General features: G+C 38.5%; 3 protein-coding genes across 3 annotated transcripts in view; 2 read left to right on the top strand and 1 right to left on the bottom strand.

Moving 5' to 3' along the window:
* Positions 1-17442, bottom strand: part of LOC105398540 (collagen alpha-1(XV) chain) — a 150914-nt gene that overhangs the window by 868 nt on the left and 132604 nt on the right. The window contains exons 13-29 of the mRNA XM_048631690.1: positions 14956-15123; positions 14541-14658; positions 14057-14146; positions 13784-13827; positions 13401-13610; positions 12825-12950; positions 12579-12587; positions 11730-11828; positions 5618-5867; positions 5221-5283; positions 4495-4607; positions 3502-3594; positions 2927-3070; positions 2167-2297; positions 1494-1673; positions 748-891; positions 324-407 (exon numbers count right to left, since the gene is read on the bottom strand). Of these exons, the coding sequence (XP_048487647.1) occupies positions 324-407; positions 748-891; positions 1494-1673; positions 2167-2297; positions 2927-3070; positions 3502-3594; positions 4495-4607; positions 5221-5283; positions 5618-5867; positions 11730-11828; positions 12579-12587; positions 12825-12950; positions 13401-13610; positions 13784-13827; positions 14057-14146; positions 14541-14658; positions 14956-15123 (2066 nt within the window). The remainder of the gene's footprint in view (positions 1-323; positions 408-747; positions 892-1493; positions 1674-2166; positions 2298-2926; positions 3071-3501; positions 3595-4494; positions 4608-5220; positions 5284-5617; positions 5868-11729; positions 11829-12578; positions 12588-12824; positions 12951-13400; positions 13611-13783; positions 13828-14056; positions 14147-14540; positions 14659-14955; positions 15124-17442) is intronic.
* LOC119693394 (cytochrome P450 6B5) lies at positions 6238-8892 on the top strand. Its single transcript, XM_038116724.2, has 2 exons — positions 6238-7711; positions 8563-8892. Exons 1-2 carry the CDS (start codon positions 6340-6342, stop codon positions 8733-8735), a joined length of 1545 nt encoding a protein of 514 aa, XP_037972652.2. The 5' UTR covers positions 6238-6339; the 3' UTR covers positions 8736-8892.
* On the top strand, positions 9888-11610 carry LOC119693400 (cytochrome P450 6B5). The gene is made up of 2 exons (XM_038116733.2): positions 9888-11316; positions 11423-11610. Exons 1-2 carry the CDS (start codon positions 9957-9959, stop codon positions 11593-11595), a joined length of 1533 nt encoding a protein of 510 aa, XP_037972661.2. The 5' UTR covers positions 9888-9956; the 3' UTR covers positions 11596-11610.

The raw sequence follows: 17442 nt of genomic DNA on the forward strand, positions 1-17442 counted from the left end.
AATAAAGAGTCTGGCACAAGAAGAAACTCAGATTCAGACGATAATAGTTACGAACAACGAACAAGATGTCAATGAAAAAAAAAGTCTCGTAAAATAAAGCCGTACTACTTTTATCACTGAGCTCTTATTTTTAATTAGGTAGTTCTGTTAGAAGAATATTATTGTGACTTTCTTCGTTTGTGCAATGGTTGTCATTATAGGTTGAACTAAAACGGTTTGATATTAAACAAAATGCGGATAGTTTTTAGATTTGTCTTTGTATGTGTCACACCATCTTGTTTGAATATTGTTAATCTAAGAGAAGCTATAAGTATTTATTTTACCGAGTCGTCTCTCTCTTTCTCCGCCCATTGAAGTTGGAAGTGGCCTCGATGCATAGAACCGCAAAATGGTTGTTGCAGGCATATCTGAAAAATATGAAAGTGTGCAAGAATTTGAAATAAACTAACCAATCACAGGAAAGGAGAGTGGGAATTTTGGAATACCGTCAAATATAAATCATAGTTTTTTGTAGTAATGAACATCCCTCTCTTGCCCGGGTCGTTGGTCCGTCTTTCATACTTGTCCTCATCATACTTCTCCTATCACACTATGTTCTCCAATCCCACTATATTCTCCTATACCACTATGTTCTTCTCGTATCCAACTATGTTCTCCTTTTATCCCACTATGTTCTCCTTCTATCCCACTATGTTCTTCTTCTATCCCACTATGTTCTTCTCCCACACTATGTTCTAACACACTCACTTCTCCTGAGACAGTAGTTTGTGTGAGTGTAGAGAGGCCGCCATCCCTCTCTTCCCAGGGTCGTTGGTCTGCCACTCGTCACAGTACGAGTCCATGGCGCGCTCGCCGCTGGCGTGCGACCCGTGCCAGATCACCTTGTGCGACCTGCGGGAAGGATTACGTGTGATGACTTGAGATTTAACCGGTCGTATATCGTGAAATCAGTAAAAAATCTATTGTATTTTGTGCGATATCGCGGCTTCGGAAGCTCACAGGTTAGGTGATGTAATAATAAGTGCAATAAGTGTGATACAAGTTAGTCTATTGCCATCATGCTAATGATGAATCATTTAAATGTCCATGTAAATGTAGGATGAATTGGGAGCCTCCCCGAGTGAAGTATCAATCAAATACCGACGCACCCTGGGCGTTCAGCGACTGCCGCTAATCTGACTGGCTAATACTTTCACCACGGTGACAACCCTAGATGCGCTCTAGTTTGTCACCTGTTAGATCTAAATGTGCATTACTTTTGTATGTTTATTTCCTAACAGTGGTCACTTCTAAATGACTCGCTGTTTCTATAATAGTGGCTACCAAGTGTTAAATAGTTGTTAGTGATCCGACAATTTTAAAATAAATAAGTATCAATGCATATTACACTCAACTACTGAAACTCCTGTCTATTACCCAGAAAATAAAACTTTTGGAATCTGAAGATAGAAAACCCTTTTTTTGTGACAAAAGAAGTAGTATGTATTCCTTACCAATGCATGTCATTCATGATATTCTTCCCGCTGAAGCTGTAAATCCTCGGCGAGCCGGCCATGACTCCTCCCGAGCCATCAAACATTTCCGAGAAACTTTTGAAGAGGATATCCCCGCGCAGATTAGTGACCGGCAGCTGACGGTCCGAGAACCTCACTGTGGAGTCTAGGGTTTGTAATCTGAAATAATTAATATCATTGTATAATATATCTATAAATAAGTGGCATAACATGAGGGACTCCTACTCTCTCGAATGGCTTAGAAAGGACATCTTAGTTTTCATATGCTACGAGATAAAAGTATATTGAACAAGTAGAGAAATACAAAAGCACAGTAGGTATATTGTAGTTATATCTGCAGAAGAACTGATGACCACTTTAGGTAGACGAGTTCTCGATTGGACACCATGAACAAGCAACGTGGGACGCCATCCAGCCCAGCGGGCCTATGACCTTAAGCAAGAGTCTGAAAAAGTGCCGCTCTTGTCAAGGCGCACTGTGGTAGTAACTAGTGGCTGGATAAGGAAGATCGAGGACACAAATAAAAAAAAACAATTATTTCTCTTATAACTTAGCCTAAAATAACACGTTGGTGCATTAAAGCTAGGGTGACTCAAAGTTTTGGCACTCATTTAGAGAGGCCATTCAGAGACTGATGAAGTAGAGAACCTACCTGCTAGTCAGGAAAGCCCGGAAGGTCCCTCTGAGGCCGGACCTCCGTGCCTGTCGGTAACACGCGTAGTCGGCTCGTCTGACTCCGTTCATGTTCCCGGGGAGAGGGTCGTTGAGGGCGGCCAGCCGGATCTGATGATGATAGGGATGAGTGAGGAAGTACACGAGTAGGCATGGATGAACGTTCAGCTGTATAAGTAGCTATACACTTTTGTTCCTTGTCAAACTAGCTACATAACAAACTGACAATATTTGAAAAGGCAGTTTGACGAGGGACAAGGTACATATGCAGCTTACTGTAGCTATCCAACAGTAATGAATGTTTTTAGCTGAACTGCAGTAATGGTATGCAAGTTATGACAAAGTTAAATCTTGAGTAGGAGTAAATCTTAGAAGTTTGTTCTAGCTCTTGACTGAATCATAATATTTTGTGGTATTTTTTGTCATAAAAATAACTTAAATAAAATGTTTCAATGTTTTGTAAGATTATGATAAAACTCTAAAGAATATAGAGACTTAAAAAAAATTGGCATAAGCTATTATTACAAAATAATTCCCGTTACAGCTATAATGATAGAGAAAGAAAGAAAGCCTAATCATACAGAACCGCGGGTTCGTTATCGACGTAGATAAACGTCACTATATCGTGATTCGCCATAAATATTGCGCTGTAATTAATGCCGAAACGAGTTTATGGACGTCAATTACAAACCCATGTAGCGGCCGCTGCCGCTGATAAGAAAAAGAGTCCAAGATCTCACCGAAGGTCCTGTGTACCCAGTAGAAGCGTCGCTATCCACCATGTTGGAGTCGGAAGCCTCGTGGACGAGGTTCTCTGCCGGTAGTGAGGGCTTCGGCGGAGGCGTGGTGGTGGACAGCGAGGACTTGGTCACCAGGGACCCTAGCTGATGGGTTATACATATTTGGGAGTTAGAATAGTAAATAAATATGAATGTACCCCAGAATTTCATGGTATACCTTAATGGGTTACTTAATACAATATAAATAGAATTTAATTAAAATTGGCATGTTTAGCAAGGCAGAAATTGTAAATATAAATAATAATTGATGACTTGAAAAAAATATGAACTTGTGGAGTTTCTAAATATTGCTCAACTGCACATAATACAAATGTCATGTTAATTAGGGTAAACTCTTTGTAGAGCCTTGCACCTTGAAGCTTATTTAATGCACTAAGAATTCCGCGATAAAAAGTAGCTTAGATCAAAAGAGGTCAGTGTATTAGGAATGAAAAAAAAAACTTTTGTGATGAATAGGGAAAATAATACTCAAATATTGCGATTTTTATAAGGTAAATTATAAAATCATGACTTACCAGTACATACTGCCAGCCAGTGTTCACTTTGACTAGAAGAGCTTGTTCCTCTATCACATACGCCAGAGCTCCCACCGGACTTTCAGCAGTCATCTGAACAAATGTAGTTAGTTTATTTACTACCAACAAGCGCCCTCTAACAGTGTCTGACAGAAACCATGCAAAAATAAATTGATTAACAATTTGGTGATTTATTAATTCCGTTTTCATTTAGTGCAGCGCTTGGCCGCTAGAGGACGTTGCAGACATCAACACAATCAAGGTCTATCATCAGAGTCGCGAGCATAAGTTTCGAACCTCCGTTAACGTTGCGTATCGTCAACTGTCACTGTCAAAATGTAAGGCAAAGTTAGTTCCAAAAGTGACATTTGTTTTTTCCATATGTTAGGTGGAATTTCACCAAACGCAAAACGTATTTAGAAGCCTGTCATACGTCTGTCAGTTAGTACAAAATGTATTTAAAATTTGATTTAAATACGTTTAACGTTTGGTAAAAGTGACCCTTCGTGTAGATTCGAAAATAGTATCGAATCCTATGCTCGCTGCACAGAACTATATAGATAATAAATGATAGGTATGTACACTATACGTATAAGTAGGTATATTTTATCAATACGGCCATGAACCGAGCGTTGACTTCAATTATTCAACCGTTTGAACTTGACCTAGGCAAACATGAAGAATGCAAACGACAGAGCGTTGTGTTGGGAGAGACGATTGTTGTCTGATTACACAGCCATCACGTCCATACTACTGGGGCACCGGTCTCCTTCCAATGAACGAAGGGTTGATAGGCCTAGTCCACCACGCTGGCCTACCGCGGGTTGGTGGAAACCAACACAAGCAAGGTTGTGTTTAGAAAGTCAACCCGACTGTCAGATGTTTTCAAGCTGCCCGAAAGCCTCTGACCGGAGTATATAATTATTATACCATGCCTCTGACTATGCTTAACGACTACTGTCTGTTGATGGTGTTTTATTGTCATTGTCATACCTCCATCATTTGTTTAGTGGTCTGGTAGATCATGGCAGCAGGCATGGCTGCTTGTTTGCTGGAGTCTTCAACACGGGGCGGCGCGGCGTGGGATGGATGAAGACTTCCACGACCTGAGAATATCGAGCGTCATTTGTTCGTATGCTCTTCGTTTGTTTAGCGTGTCGGTGACAAAAAAGGGCGCAACAGGGGATAATTACATATCGACGGTTGAAAGGTAAAAGTGCCTAAGCGGCATTTATTTTGATAATGAGTTATACAAGGTGGGCTATGATTTCTGCTTAGGGTAAATATTTGAATTAGTACTTAATCATTTTAAAAAACGCTTGGAATGACTAAGTAGCTATAGTAATAGCATAGTTATACCAAATTGATTAATTAAAAGTATAATCTTTATGCACTTATAATCATACAGACACTATGACGTACCTACCTCATAATCTTATTAATCACAGAAATAGCAATCTCGAATATGCTTAGTTCATTACAAAAATGCACTTAGCTATCTTTGTTTTGCAACTAGTAATGTAAGTATTTAATCTTTCAGCGAACATCTATCAGGATTATCGGTGACACAAATTACACACGGATTTAGATTGAAAATTGATTCCAAAGTTCACATTGTTAAATTCTACAAAGACTTTATGACGGCAACCTTCTGAAAAGTTTATGTAACATTGTAAGGAGGACTTAATTATTCAAAGCTCGGTGGGGGACTTAACTTACCTTTGCCTTTGTGGTCAAGATCTTTTAGCTCAGCCTTAAGCTCGTCGATAGAGCTTTTAGAAGCTGCGGTCCGGCGGCGTGCGGGAAAGCTCTTATTAAGTGACTGTAGTTTAACTTGAGACGGGAATAATGATGAAGGGTTGTTTGACGAAAGTTTTCGTTTAAAAACACTTTTGTTTTTGCTTAGAAATTTTACTTTGATGAGAGATTTGAATTTAAAATTATAAGAATAGAAAAAAAACTTTGCCAGTCTCCACATCAAAGGGTATTTTTAAAGATGAGCATCGTTAAGTTGTATTTAACTTTAATGATTTTCAGATACATTTTTGCTAACTATTTACCTACCTTAATACCATTTCATAAACGATTTATTTCTATATAAGTTGCTTATTCATACCTGGTCTGCCAAAGTACTTGGTGCTCCCGTGTACTGGATACTCTTCAAACGCGCTGACTCCAGGCTCACCCTTAGGGCCCACAATAGAGACCCCTGGTGGGCCAGGTGGGCCAGGGGGGCCGGGAGGTCCGGGGGGGCCTGGCACAAACTGACCCACGTCTGGCCTCGGTGCGGGCGGTCCCGGCGGGCCAACTGGACCCTGGATCCCGGGGGTTCCGTCACAGCCGCGGTCACCTTTTTCGCCTTTGAACTGTGTAGAAATTTGCAACTATTATAGTATAATAATTATTAATTTTGAAATGCATGTTTAGTTGTTAGTATTTTATCCCATAGGTAGCGATTAGGAAGACATTGTGAAACTATATTTGATTAATGTTTCAAGTGTTTTGGGTGAGTTTAAATACCTAATACAAGGTTTAAAGTCCAGCCTAGACAATAAATAGAAAATATAATTTTAACATTCAATAGCCGGCAGCGTATGGTCCTTTAACATACACTCGTAAAAAACCTTATGATTTAATTAAAAACCAGTTTAGGGTTCGGCTGTAGCATATTATCCGTCTTACTATTATTATTTACAAACATGATGACGCATGCTCGCGATAAGTTTTTATTGTGATGTTCTTAGTTCCAATTTGGCAGCTGCTACACCAACATGCGTTCGCGATAAACGATAAGAACATATTTATTAAAATAAACAGTAACCAAACTCAATCAGTGCCATGATGTATTTTATAGTTTTATTAGTTGTGATACCAATAGTGTTCTATTTGTATGGTGTTAAAAACTACAGTTACTGGAAGAAACGAGGCGTAAAACATGACGATCCGGTGCCTTATCTAGGAAACAATGTGAAACAATACACACAGCGAGCCAGTATGGCAATGACCGCTACTGACGTCTACAGAAGATATCCAGAAGAGAAGATCGTCGGATTCTACAGAGGAACCAGCCCAGAACTGGTTATCCGAGACTTGGATATCGCCAAGAGGATTTTGATGACAGACTTTCATCATTTCTACCCCCGAGGGTTGTTGACGCATAAAACGGTGATTGAGCCATTGTTGAAGAACTTGTTCTTTGCTGATGGTGATTTGTGGCGATTACTCCGTCATAGGATCACTCCAGCATTCAGCTCGGGTAAACTCAAAGCCATGTTTCCCTACATCACCGAACGAGCTGAGAAATTGACAATAGTTGCAGAAGAGTATGCCGCAAATAAAACAGTGTGCGATGTGAGAGACCTCATGGCCCGATACACCACTGATTTCATCGGAGTATGTGGTTTTGGAATCAATATGGATTCGCTAAGCGAGGATAACTCTGAGTTCAGGAAACTCGGTAAGAGGATATTCCACAGGACACCTAGAGACGCACTATGTGCGGTACTGAAGCATGTGTTCCCTGAAATGTTTAAGAACTTTAATCTCTTATCACCTGAAATCGAAGAATCTATGGTGCATCTTGTGAATACTGTTTTGAAGCAGAGGGATTACAAGCCTTCGGGTAGACATGACTTCATAGATTTGATGTTGGAATTGAAACAAAGTGGCACAATGGTGGGTGAGTCTATTGAAGAAAGGAATCCTGACGGTACACCGAAAATAGTCAAACTAGACCTTGATGACTTGCTCATTACTGCACAAGTGTTTGTGTTCTTTGGTGCTGGCTTCGAAACATCTTCTTCCGCATCGAGTTACACACTACATCAACTAGCGTTCAACCCCGAGTATCAAGAAAAAGTGCAGAAAGAAATTGATGAGGTTTTGGCTCAACATGACAACAAAATAACTTACCAAGCGGTCAAAGAAATGACTCTATTAGAAATGGCTTTCAATGAGGGCATGAGGATGTATCCTTCAGTAGGATTCTTGATCAGAGAATGCGCTACGAATAACTACACGATTCTTGAAGTGGATGTTACGATAAGTAAAGGAGTAAAAGTTATAATTCCTATTCAAGCGTACCACAATGACGAAAAATACTTCCCAAACCCTGAACAATTTATTCCTGAGAGGTTTACACCAGAAGCAAAGAAGAATATTCCACATTATGCTTACTTGCCGTTTGGAGAGGGGCCGCGAGCGTGTGTTGGTATGTATAAATAATATACTAACCTTAAAAACTTAAAATTAACTACCTATCATTTAACCTGTTTCACAGATAGTCGTATAGAATGTGAAATTGTTAACTGGGACAACAAACAACCGAGAATTGTCTATTAAAACCATTTAAACTCAATTAATCAATTTACTATAAAAAATAGTAGATAGGAACCTACCTAGTTGTTATCTTACAATTATCTTATCATTGTTTAAAAAAATACAACTCAGCTTGTACACTATTATTTAATAACTATTTATGTTCCTATTGCATCTCCATAATCTATCTAAACAAAAATAAAGATATTAACTAATTAACCGCTTGCGGCTTAGACAATCAGAACTATTTCACACATTTGTTTACAATCTATAGCTTACTTGAATAAGGTTGATTTTCGCTTAGCAGAAACCTTCAGACTACATTATTATTATTATGCTGCTCATTCATACTTGTCGATGCCGTAGTAACCTTGAAAGGTACTCGCAGGCTGTCGTGACTATGAGTTCGTGACGTTTGATACGGTAGGCTACTTAGACTCCGTGATACGAATTTTTATAGCCAGACACAAAATAAAAAGTGAATGATGAACTAATGAGCAAATAAATCTAAGAACATAATATTTTGATAAAAAAATAATACATGTACGTACTCTTACGGTGAAGGAAAACATCATGGAAAAACCTGCACATCTAGATTCTAGATGTATTGTGTATCCTAAATTAAAAAAGGCCATACCGTTAATGACGTACGAACGTAATGTACAGAGAAAAGCGGTTGGCTCGCTTAGGAGTCCATGCAAGGTCTTCAAAATTGAGATTCCAATCAACTATTTTTCTTTTCAGGTGCACGTCTAGGACAAATGCAGTCGATGGCTGGACTGGCGGCTGTACTTCAGAAGTTCACATTTGAGCCGGCTGCCAACTCTAAGAAGGTCCCTACTCCCGACCCCAAGGCCATAGTATCAGAGAATATCGTCGGAGGACTGCCACTTCTTATCAAGAAACGAAACATGTAATTTATAATTAGTTATTAATGAGTTATTTCGGGACGGACTTTGGACTTTGTATCGTTTAAAATGTATTTATAGGTTATTATTATGCTGCTTTTACGTTTTTGTTAATTTATTAATAGATTTTGTAAATAAATGTCTTGAGAATATGATCTTAACCTTACTTATTTGTTGTTTGTTAACTTATTTTCAGTTCATAGGGTTTTAGGCGCGAATCCCACCCAGGGCTAACATTTTGTTAAGAGCAAAAGGAGCAGTGGTGGTGTAACGGATAAGATCTCGGCTCTCAATCGAGAGGGCGTTGGTTCAAATACTTGAATAAATTATTAAAAAATAAGAAATTCTAGTACACTACACGTGTTCTTACGGGGAAGGAAAACAGTATGTATGGATTCACCAACCCTTCGTGGATAAGTGTGGTGGGAAATGGCGCAATTTACATAAAAAACAGCATTGAAGTTATCAAAAGTCATTTGTCCTATCAACATAGGTACTTACAAGATTACTTAATAACTTTTCTCAGAATTACATAAATTAATAATTAATTTATAAATTACCAGTAAACTAAAAATAAAACAGACAAAGTGCTATATTTAGACTCGCGTACGAAGGGTTCCGTACCACAATGAACAGTCATCACTATAAGACGGTAATAAGGTAAGGGGGGTATAGGGATTGAGAAAGCCCGGCAGGGAATGGGAGAAAATATGAGCAAAAAGGAAAAAAATATAAGTAAGTATAACATAAATTGGTTTATAAAAGTTACAGTTTTATTAAGAAGGCATATTAGTTTGATTAGAAACAAATTTATATTTTTTACTTTTTACTTTTCTCTAGAAGTATTGACAGATAAATGGAAAGAAAGACATAGCGATCCTACTATAAGAGGTTATTTATTACGCTTTGAGATAGGGAACCCTAAAAATTAGTAAACGGTAATATGTTTTTTAATCATTTTATTTATAAGTATCATACATAACGTATCAAAAAAAGTTACGCGTGTAAAGGCTTACTGGTATTTTATATACCTAATTGTTCATTTCCTGAGCTTGATAAGTGATGACTTTGTTCTTTTATGTAAGCGTAGTCTCCTCACGTTAGTTTGAATGTCATGTCATGTCATGACACCGGCAGTTTGTTATTCTCATTCAGATCGGACGGTCGTAGTTATTCCCGATCATAATTAAATACCTTCGATTTTTTTAAGATACCCATAAAAAATTAAACATGTATCTAATTATAATAGTGATTGTTCTTTTATATTGGTATGGTGTTAGAAATTTCAGCTACTGGAAGAATAAAGGTGTTAAACACGACAAGCCTATTCCGTATTTAGGAAACAACGCAAAGCAGTATTTTCAAAAAGCAAGCATAGCAATGGTTGCCACAGATGTTTACAGAAGATATCCTGAAGAAAAAGTTGTCGGATTCTACAGAGGTACTGACAAAGAGCTGGTTATTCGAGATCTGGATATAGCAAAGCGGATTCTAGTCACAGATTGCCAACATTTCTATTCAAGAGGTTTTCTGAAGAATAAAAAGGTTATAGAACCCTTGATGAAAAATTTGTTTTTCGCTGACGGTGACTTATGGCGTTTATTACGACAAAGAATATCTCCAGCATTTTCTTCAGGTAAATTGAAAGCGATGTTTCCTCACATAACAGAAAGAGCGGAAAATCTTCAGCTTCTTGCCCAGCAATTCGCAGGCACAGGAAAAGTTTGTGATGTTAGGGAGCTGATGGCAAGGTACACTACGGAAGTGATTGGAGCATGTGGCTTCGGTATCAACATGGACTCGCTCAGTGAAGAAAATTCCGTGTTCAGGAAACTCGGTGCTCGTATATTTTATAGGAATATCAGAGATGCATTTTGTGGCGCTATGAAAGAAGTATTTCCGGACCTTTCTAAAAACTTGTGTTATTTGTCTCCCGAAATTGAAAAATCAATGGTGACTCTGGTGAAATCTGTGATGAAACAAAGGAATTTTGTGCCTAGTGACAGACATGACTTCATTGATCTTATGTTGGAACAAAAACAAAAGGGTCGTATGGTTGGAGAATCCATAGAACACAGGAATATTGACGGATCCCCGAAAATTGTCGACATGGAGCTTGATGATATGCTTATAACAGCTCAAGTTTTTGTTTTCTTCGGCGCTGGCTTTGAAACTTCATCAACAACATCAAGTTTCACTTTGCATCAGTTAGCATTTAATCCCGAATGTCAGAAGAAAGTTCAAGAAGAAATAGACAAAGTTTTAGCACGACACGATAACAAAATAACTTATGATGCAGTAAAAGAAATGAATTATCTAGAAATGTCGTTTAATGAAGCAATGAGGATGTATCCATCAGTGGCCTTCCTTAAAAGGGAATGCGCTACTACAGGGTACACTATTCCTGAAATTGGACTAACGATTGATGAAACCGTCAATGTAATAATACCAGTACAAGCGTATCATAATGACGAGCAATATTTTCCGGAACCACATAAATTTGACCCAGAGCGATTTCGACCAGAAAATAAAGCAAATATCCCTAGTTTTGCCTATTTACCTTTTGGGGAAGGTCCAAGAGCTTGTGTTGGTACGTATGACATTTTATCATAAATGTATTAATTGTGTTCTTTATACTCTGTCTCGAACATTTTATTAATCGACTTCAATATTAATGCAGTAAAATTTATTAACAGGCGCACGTTTGGGTCAAATGCAGTCTATGGCTGGATTAGTGGCAATACTTCAAAAATTCTCCGTAGAACCTGCACCGACATCACTGAAGAGACCAATACAAGACCCTATGGGCATAGTGTCAGAGGGTTTTGTCGGGGGATTACCTTTATTACTACGAAAAAGAAGTTCATGATAAAAAAAATGTAGTTACTTAGGCACGTTAGTTTAGTTAAACATACATAGATCTCAAGTCAAGAGTGGTGTATAGTATAATATGGAATTTTAAGCTTTGCCAACGTCGTGTATGTTTAATGCTAAATGGCTTACCATAGAGACGTCCAAAACGTTGACTCCTGGCTCTCCTTTGTCCCCTTTGGCTCCAACTGGCCCGGGTGCTCCTGGAGGCCCCAGCGTACCCGGTCGACCCTAGAATTTATTATTAACTTTATCAAGGCAAAAGTTTCCCAGTGTGTATTTGATTCAACCTTATGTACGGTCATGTGCAGAGAAACCTGACCCCCCTCTCATAGTAACAATGCTTCTGACGGGGGTCAGGTTTCTCTGCCCCTTACTGTACTAGTGTGCGTTTTACAGGGTATGTTAAAAAGGGTACACACACATACCCAGTAATTCTGGAGCTCAGTGATAAAGGTGCTATTGCTGAGCAAACACGCAGTCTCATTCATAATTTTATCATTACGTCATTAAATTTGTAAGCTAGATATAATTATTGTATTTCCTGCAATAGGTTAATCGAAACTATATTATGATTGATTGAGTTTGTTGATAAGACCTTACTTATTTCCACAATTTTGTTGAGTTGAGTTAATTGAAGTTATAGTAACTTATTTAATTTACCGGTAAACTATTCGAACAGTCTAAAATTAACTCTTGTATTTTGCTGCTTGTTAAACTACTGTACCTTCCTACGCTATATAGTTTGTAACCTTGATAATATTAATGGAGATGAGGTTAACAATAATTCTATGAATAGAAGTAGATTTAATTAAAGATAATGGCTTGCATAGTCAGGCTTAATTTGCTGTTATGTACGACAGCGACAAAAACCATGAGTTGACATAGTACATAGATAGAAAGGTACCTAAATAACTGAGTTTTTTAAAATTATAGAATCACCTATATAATAACACTTGACTATTTTTTAACTGCTTTTACCTTATTGTTCTTCAGATGCATTGCATGAAAAATTAAAATATAATAATTATTAAAAAGGTACAATATTAGTACTTATGTATTGTTGTTTTAAAAAAATATTATACTTAAAACGCTATAAGTATACGCAGAACTACTGTAACTAGATATAGCTCCTTTATTCAGAGTAAAAAATATTAATTTTTATATTATGTTTTACCTGCAAAAATTCTAGATAAAAAATGTTAAGTGAAAAACACATAAACATACCATCCACCCGGACGGCCCAACGTCCCCCTTGACGCCCGGCGGCCCGGGCGGCCCGGGCAGCCCCTGCAGGCCGCGCGCGCCCGGCCGCCCGCGCCGGCCGCGGAACCCGGGGTCGCCCTTCTCACCCTGGAATAAGATTGGTATTTGTAAAGATTGTTATGATTATGATGATGATTATTTCCTCTAACTCCACGAGGAGCATAGGGCCTCCAAAGTTCTTCTCCAGAAATTGACGACTATGTCTTGGGCTCTTTCCGACGGTATTGAGGTCGCTGAGGATGGATCCCCTCCAAGTTATTGTTATAGTAAGTAAAAAATTGATTTTCATAGTTTCTTACACAGTGTCTTATAAATAATCAGGGGTGACGATAGGCGACAGGAGTGTGATAGGTAAGTACTTGGTGGAAATCTTCCTATAGTAGCTTAGTATAGAAGCCATTTTCCACGTCAACATTGTTCGTATAATCTGCCCATTATTACAATGGTAAATTTATGTGTTTAAAGTCTCTATTTCGTTGTAAGTGAAGCCTAAGAATAATAAGTATATTTTATAGTAACATTATTAATTAATCGTACCTTAATAGTAATGATATCCGCTCCCGAGGATGTAATACTGATGGGGCCGGGTGGTCCACGTTCTCCCCTTTCCCCCTTCAGCCCGGGCGGCCCGGCCGGTCCGGATGACCCGGGCATGCCGGAGGGACCGATGTCCCCGCGCTCCCCCGCCGCACCGTCTTTACCCGGGAAACCGGGTGGACCGTCGTTGCCACGGTTACCCTTTTCACCCTGAAATTATATTAATTTGTATAAATTGATGGATTTTGTATATCAGCTGTTCGATTCAAATATTACAGGGTCTGCCTAGTTTGGGGTCGGATGACCGTGTGTGAGATGTTCCCACATTATTATTATTTTTATATTAAGTACGTCTAAATGATAGTCAAATATTTGAGTTTTACCTTATCTCCCTTTTCTGGGATGAGGTTTACTGCACGATTTCCAGCTGAAATCCAAATAAAGTATTAGAAATGTACCTTATTATAATTAATCTTTAAACTCACAAGATTGACAACATGTATTTCTGATAAACATTTTAAGCGCAGCGAATACGAAATTGTTGATTCCCTATTCGGCAGAGCTCGTCAGTAGTTTTAATAGTGAACATTTTTGTTAAGACCCGAGACAAAACCTCTCGTAGAGTGTATGGCACTAGTATATAAATTATTGCTTACCAGTAGCCAAGAATTCAGGGTCATCCGAGCTGAAGACTCCGCCTGTGGGTAGTAGCGGCGGCCCCGGAGGGCCCGGCACACCTCGCTCCCCTGAACAATGATTGAGTAATATTAACAAAGATCGCAACAACTTCGGAAGTAAAGAATAGTCAGAAGCCTTCGGGCATCGGGCAGCTTAAAAACATCTGAAATTCGGGTTACCCACTTACCCGACAACTCTCTCAGACCAAGCTTGCTTGTGTTTGGGTCCACCATCCCGCACTTGCCCAGCGTAGTGGACTACGGTGTAAAACCCTTCCTTTATTGCAAAGAAACATGGCATCCTTTATAGCAATGGGGACGAGAAAGGTTGTCATGATGATATTAAGAAATACAAAATACCTATAAATACTATTCTTTTAAAGTATTCGATATAATAGTGGCCTCAAAAACTATCAGCCATAAACTTCTAATGAAAGTTGGGTTCATCTAATTCTCCCTTTACCTTTCTCCCCCTTCTCTGCTGGTCTCCCATTGGCCCCGGGCAGCCCCGGTCGACCGTCCAGCCCGGATGAGCCTCGGTCCCCTTTTAGTCCTCTTTCCCCTTGTGGTCCCGGATAACCCTATTCACAAAAAAATATATTATATACTCTAAGGTTACTGAAACCAAACAGTCATCATCATTAGTAATCGTCCACTGGACAATCTGGATACAGGCTTTACAAAGGCATGCTATAATACTCTGTCTTCAGCCTCCTAAAGCCAAGTAATATTGGCTATCTGTACTCGAAGGCGTGTGATACAAGAAATTTAATGTACAAGTATTCACAAAAATATTCATATTTAAATTATTATAATTGCTAGACAGAGAAATAGTTAAATTATTAAAAAAAAACATAAACCAAAATCATATTGCTTACCCGCTCCCCTTTTGCCCCTGCAATCCCTGCTTGCCCCCTCTCGCCCTTCTGTCCCGGGAAGCCGCGCTCGCCGTGGGGCCCCATCGGCCCGGTCTGCCCCGCGTCCCCCTTCGGCCCGGGCGCTCCGGGTCGTCCGATTGAACCGCCGTACGAACTCATCAAGGACTCCTGAGGGATTGAAATTATATTATGTTGTTTATTTGATGGAAAATATACAATGATTAAAATCCTTCCCCCTTTTTTCGTAGTAGGTTAATGAAGATAGATCTGGCATATGATATTAAAAAGTTTCAGAACTCGATATCTCCACGCGTTCCCGACATAAAGGGTTTTAGACAGACCGACAGACTAACGGACCACAAAGTGATTCTATAAGGCCTCCGTTTTTACTATTTAAGATACGAAACCCAAGAAATGAAATAGCCGAAAGGCTGCATTCAGTATGTTTAATCTGTAAGGCAGATAATATTTTTTTCTATTTATTTACGGTCTCCCTAAAGTTTCCCTACGTTAAAAAGTTTTTAACAATGTTTAAATTTACTTGAAAAAGCAACAATACATCTTCCTTACAAAGACTTTGGCAACAGAAATCAATCGATTCTAAGATAAACAGCCTAAGGGTGGCTTTTATCAACGTGATAAATGTATTTAACTTGTTATTTAAACACAATTTTTATTTAAATTTCGTAAAACATCTTTTACCACGACTTAAATATGATTAGTAATCTGTTAAACCTAAATGCGGTCAAATGGCTATTTAACTTTACTAAACACATTTATCTACTACGCATGTCATGGCGTCAGTCGCGGCGACCAGCTGACCGACCGGCTGTCAAGAGAACTTTTCCATTTCTAGCATTTTTCCTCAGTGATGTCTAGTTGTTGTCTGTGAGAGATTCAGAGGTCATTGTTCAGAGGTTATTGAGGTTATCTAATAAATAATGGATTTGTGGGATATTTTGTTTGATGACGATGATGAAGAATTACTTCTCTATATGAATAGACCTCGCTCATTACGCTATATTGCAGAAAGAACTAACTTATTTGAGACACTACCGGATAAAAAAATTGTTAGGAGATTTCGTTTGACAAAACAAACTGTATCGCTATTCTATTCTATTCTCTGTGGGGGTGTAAGTACCTGCACCTGGTTCTCTCGAGTGGAACCTTTGTGCATATCCCCAAGGTCTAAACTGCCTTCCTAAGCTTGGACCATTTCCCACCACCCTGGTCCACTGCGGGTTGGTGGGTTCACATATCTAGATGTGCTAGATCTAGATATGCAGGTTTCCTCACGATGTTTTCCTTCACCGTAAGAGCGATGATATACATTGTACTTAAGTTAAAAGAACTCATTGGTACATGTCAGCGCCGGGATTCGAACCCGCATCTCTGGCGTGAGAAGCGGGCGCTTACCCGACTGAGCTACCACCGCTCGCTAAACTGTATCGCTTCTACTACAAGAAATTCAACATCATCTTGAATTTATTTCCACCAGATAAGTAGCTAAGGTATTGAAATAATAAAGTTATCTGACTACATAATTATCTTATACTTTTATTTATACCTATAATTATTGTTACAGAAATAATGCAGTTACTCCAATGAACCAGTTGTTATGCACACTCCGATATTATGCAACTGGCAGTCAGTTAGTTACTTGTGGAGATGTGATAGGTGTGGAAGAACCAACAGCTTGCAGAATCATTCATAGAGTTACTCATGCAATAGCATTATTGTATAAAGTATACATTAAATCTCCTGATACCATTCAGGAACAACGTTTTTTTGCTCTCTATAATGTGCAAGTATGGTTCTAATACATTGCACAATAAATCTTGTTCTTCACTTGTAAAATTAGGGGCACGAACACGAGAAGAAGCTGCTTTGACTATTCATTTTACTTTGAAATCACAACAACAAATAAATACAAACACCACCAAAGCCGAAATAAGTTTTGTTTTGAAATAAGTAGTGTTATTTTCTCTATGTTTGAAATTGATAGATTGACTCCGTTTTACGCTGTGTCGTTTCGAATGTTCAATAAAAAATATTGAAGTATCTCATTAAAAGATGTGGAACTGAACGTAAATAACAAATCGCAGGATGCTAAACGCATTTAACTAAATATTAATCAAAAGACCATGGTGAATTATGAAGCTAAACATGTTTAGGATAAAATTGTTTAGTGCATTAAACGAAATTAGCTAAATGAATTTATGTAGTATTTAAATAGAAGTTCGTAACAGCCACCCTAACTCGACAAGAAGTTCGCATACAAATTCCCTTATCTTGTATCGTTTTCGGATATTAAACGGTGCAAACTCACTTAGCTAACTTTACAAAAGAAGATCGAGTGGGCACAACAATGTAGGGAATTTGGATGTGCTATAAAAATATTTATATTGAAAGCTTTAGGGATTTAAAAGTTAAATTAATTGAAACTTTCAGGCAAAGTTCTTGTATTTTCGAACATTGCTCTTAGCA

Source organism: Plutella xylostella, chromosome 29, assembly GCF_932276165.1.
Source record: "Plutella xylostella chromosome 29, ilPluXylo3.1, whole genome shotgun sequence".
NCBI lineage: Eukaryota > Metazoa > Arthropoda > Insecta > Lepidoptera > Plutellidae > Plutella > Plutella xylostella.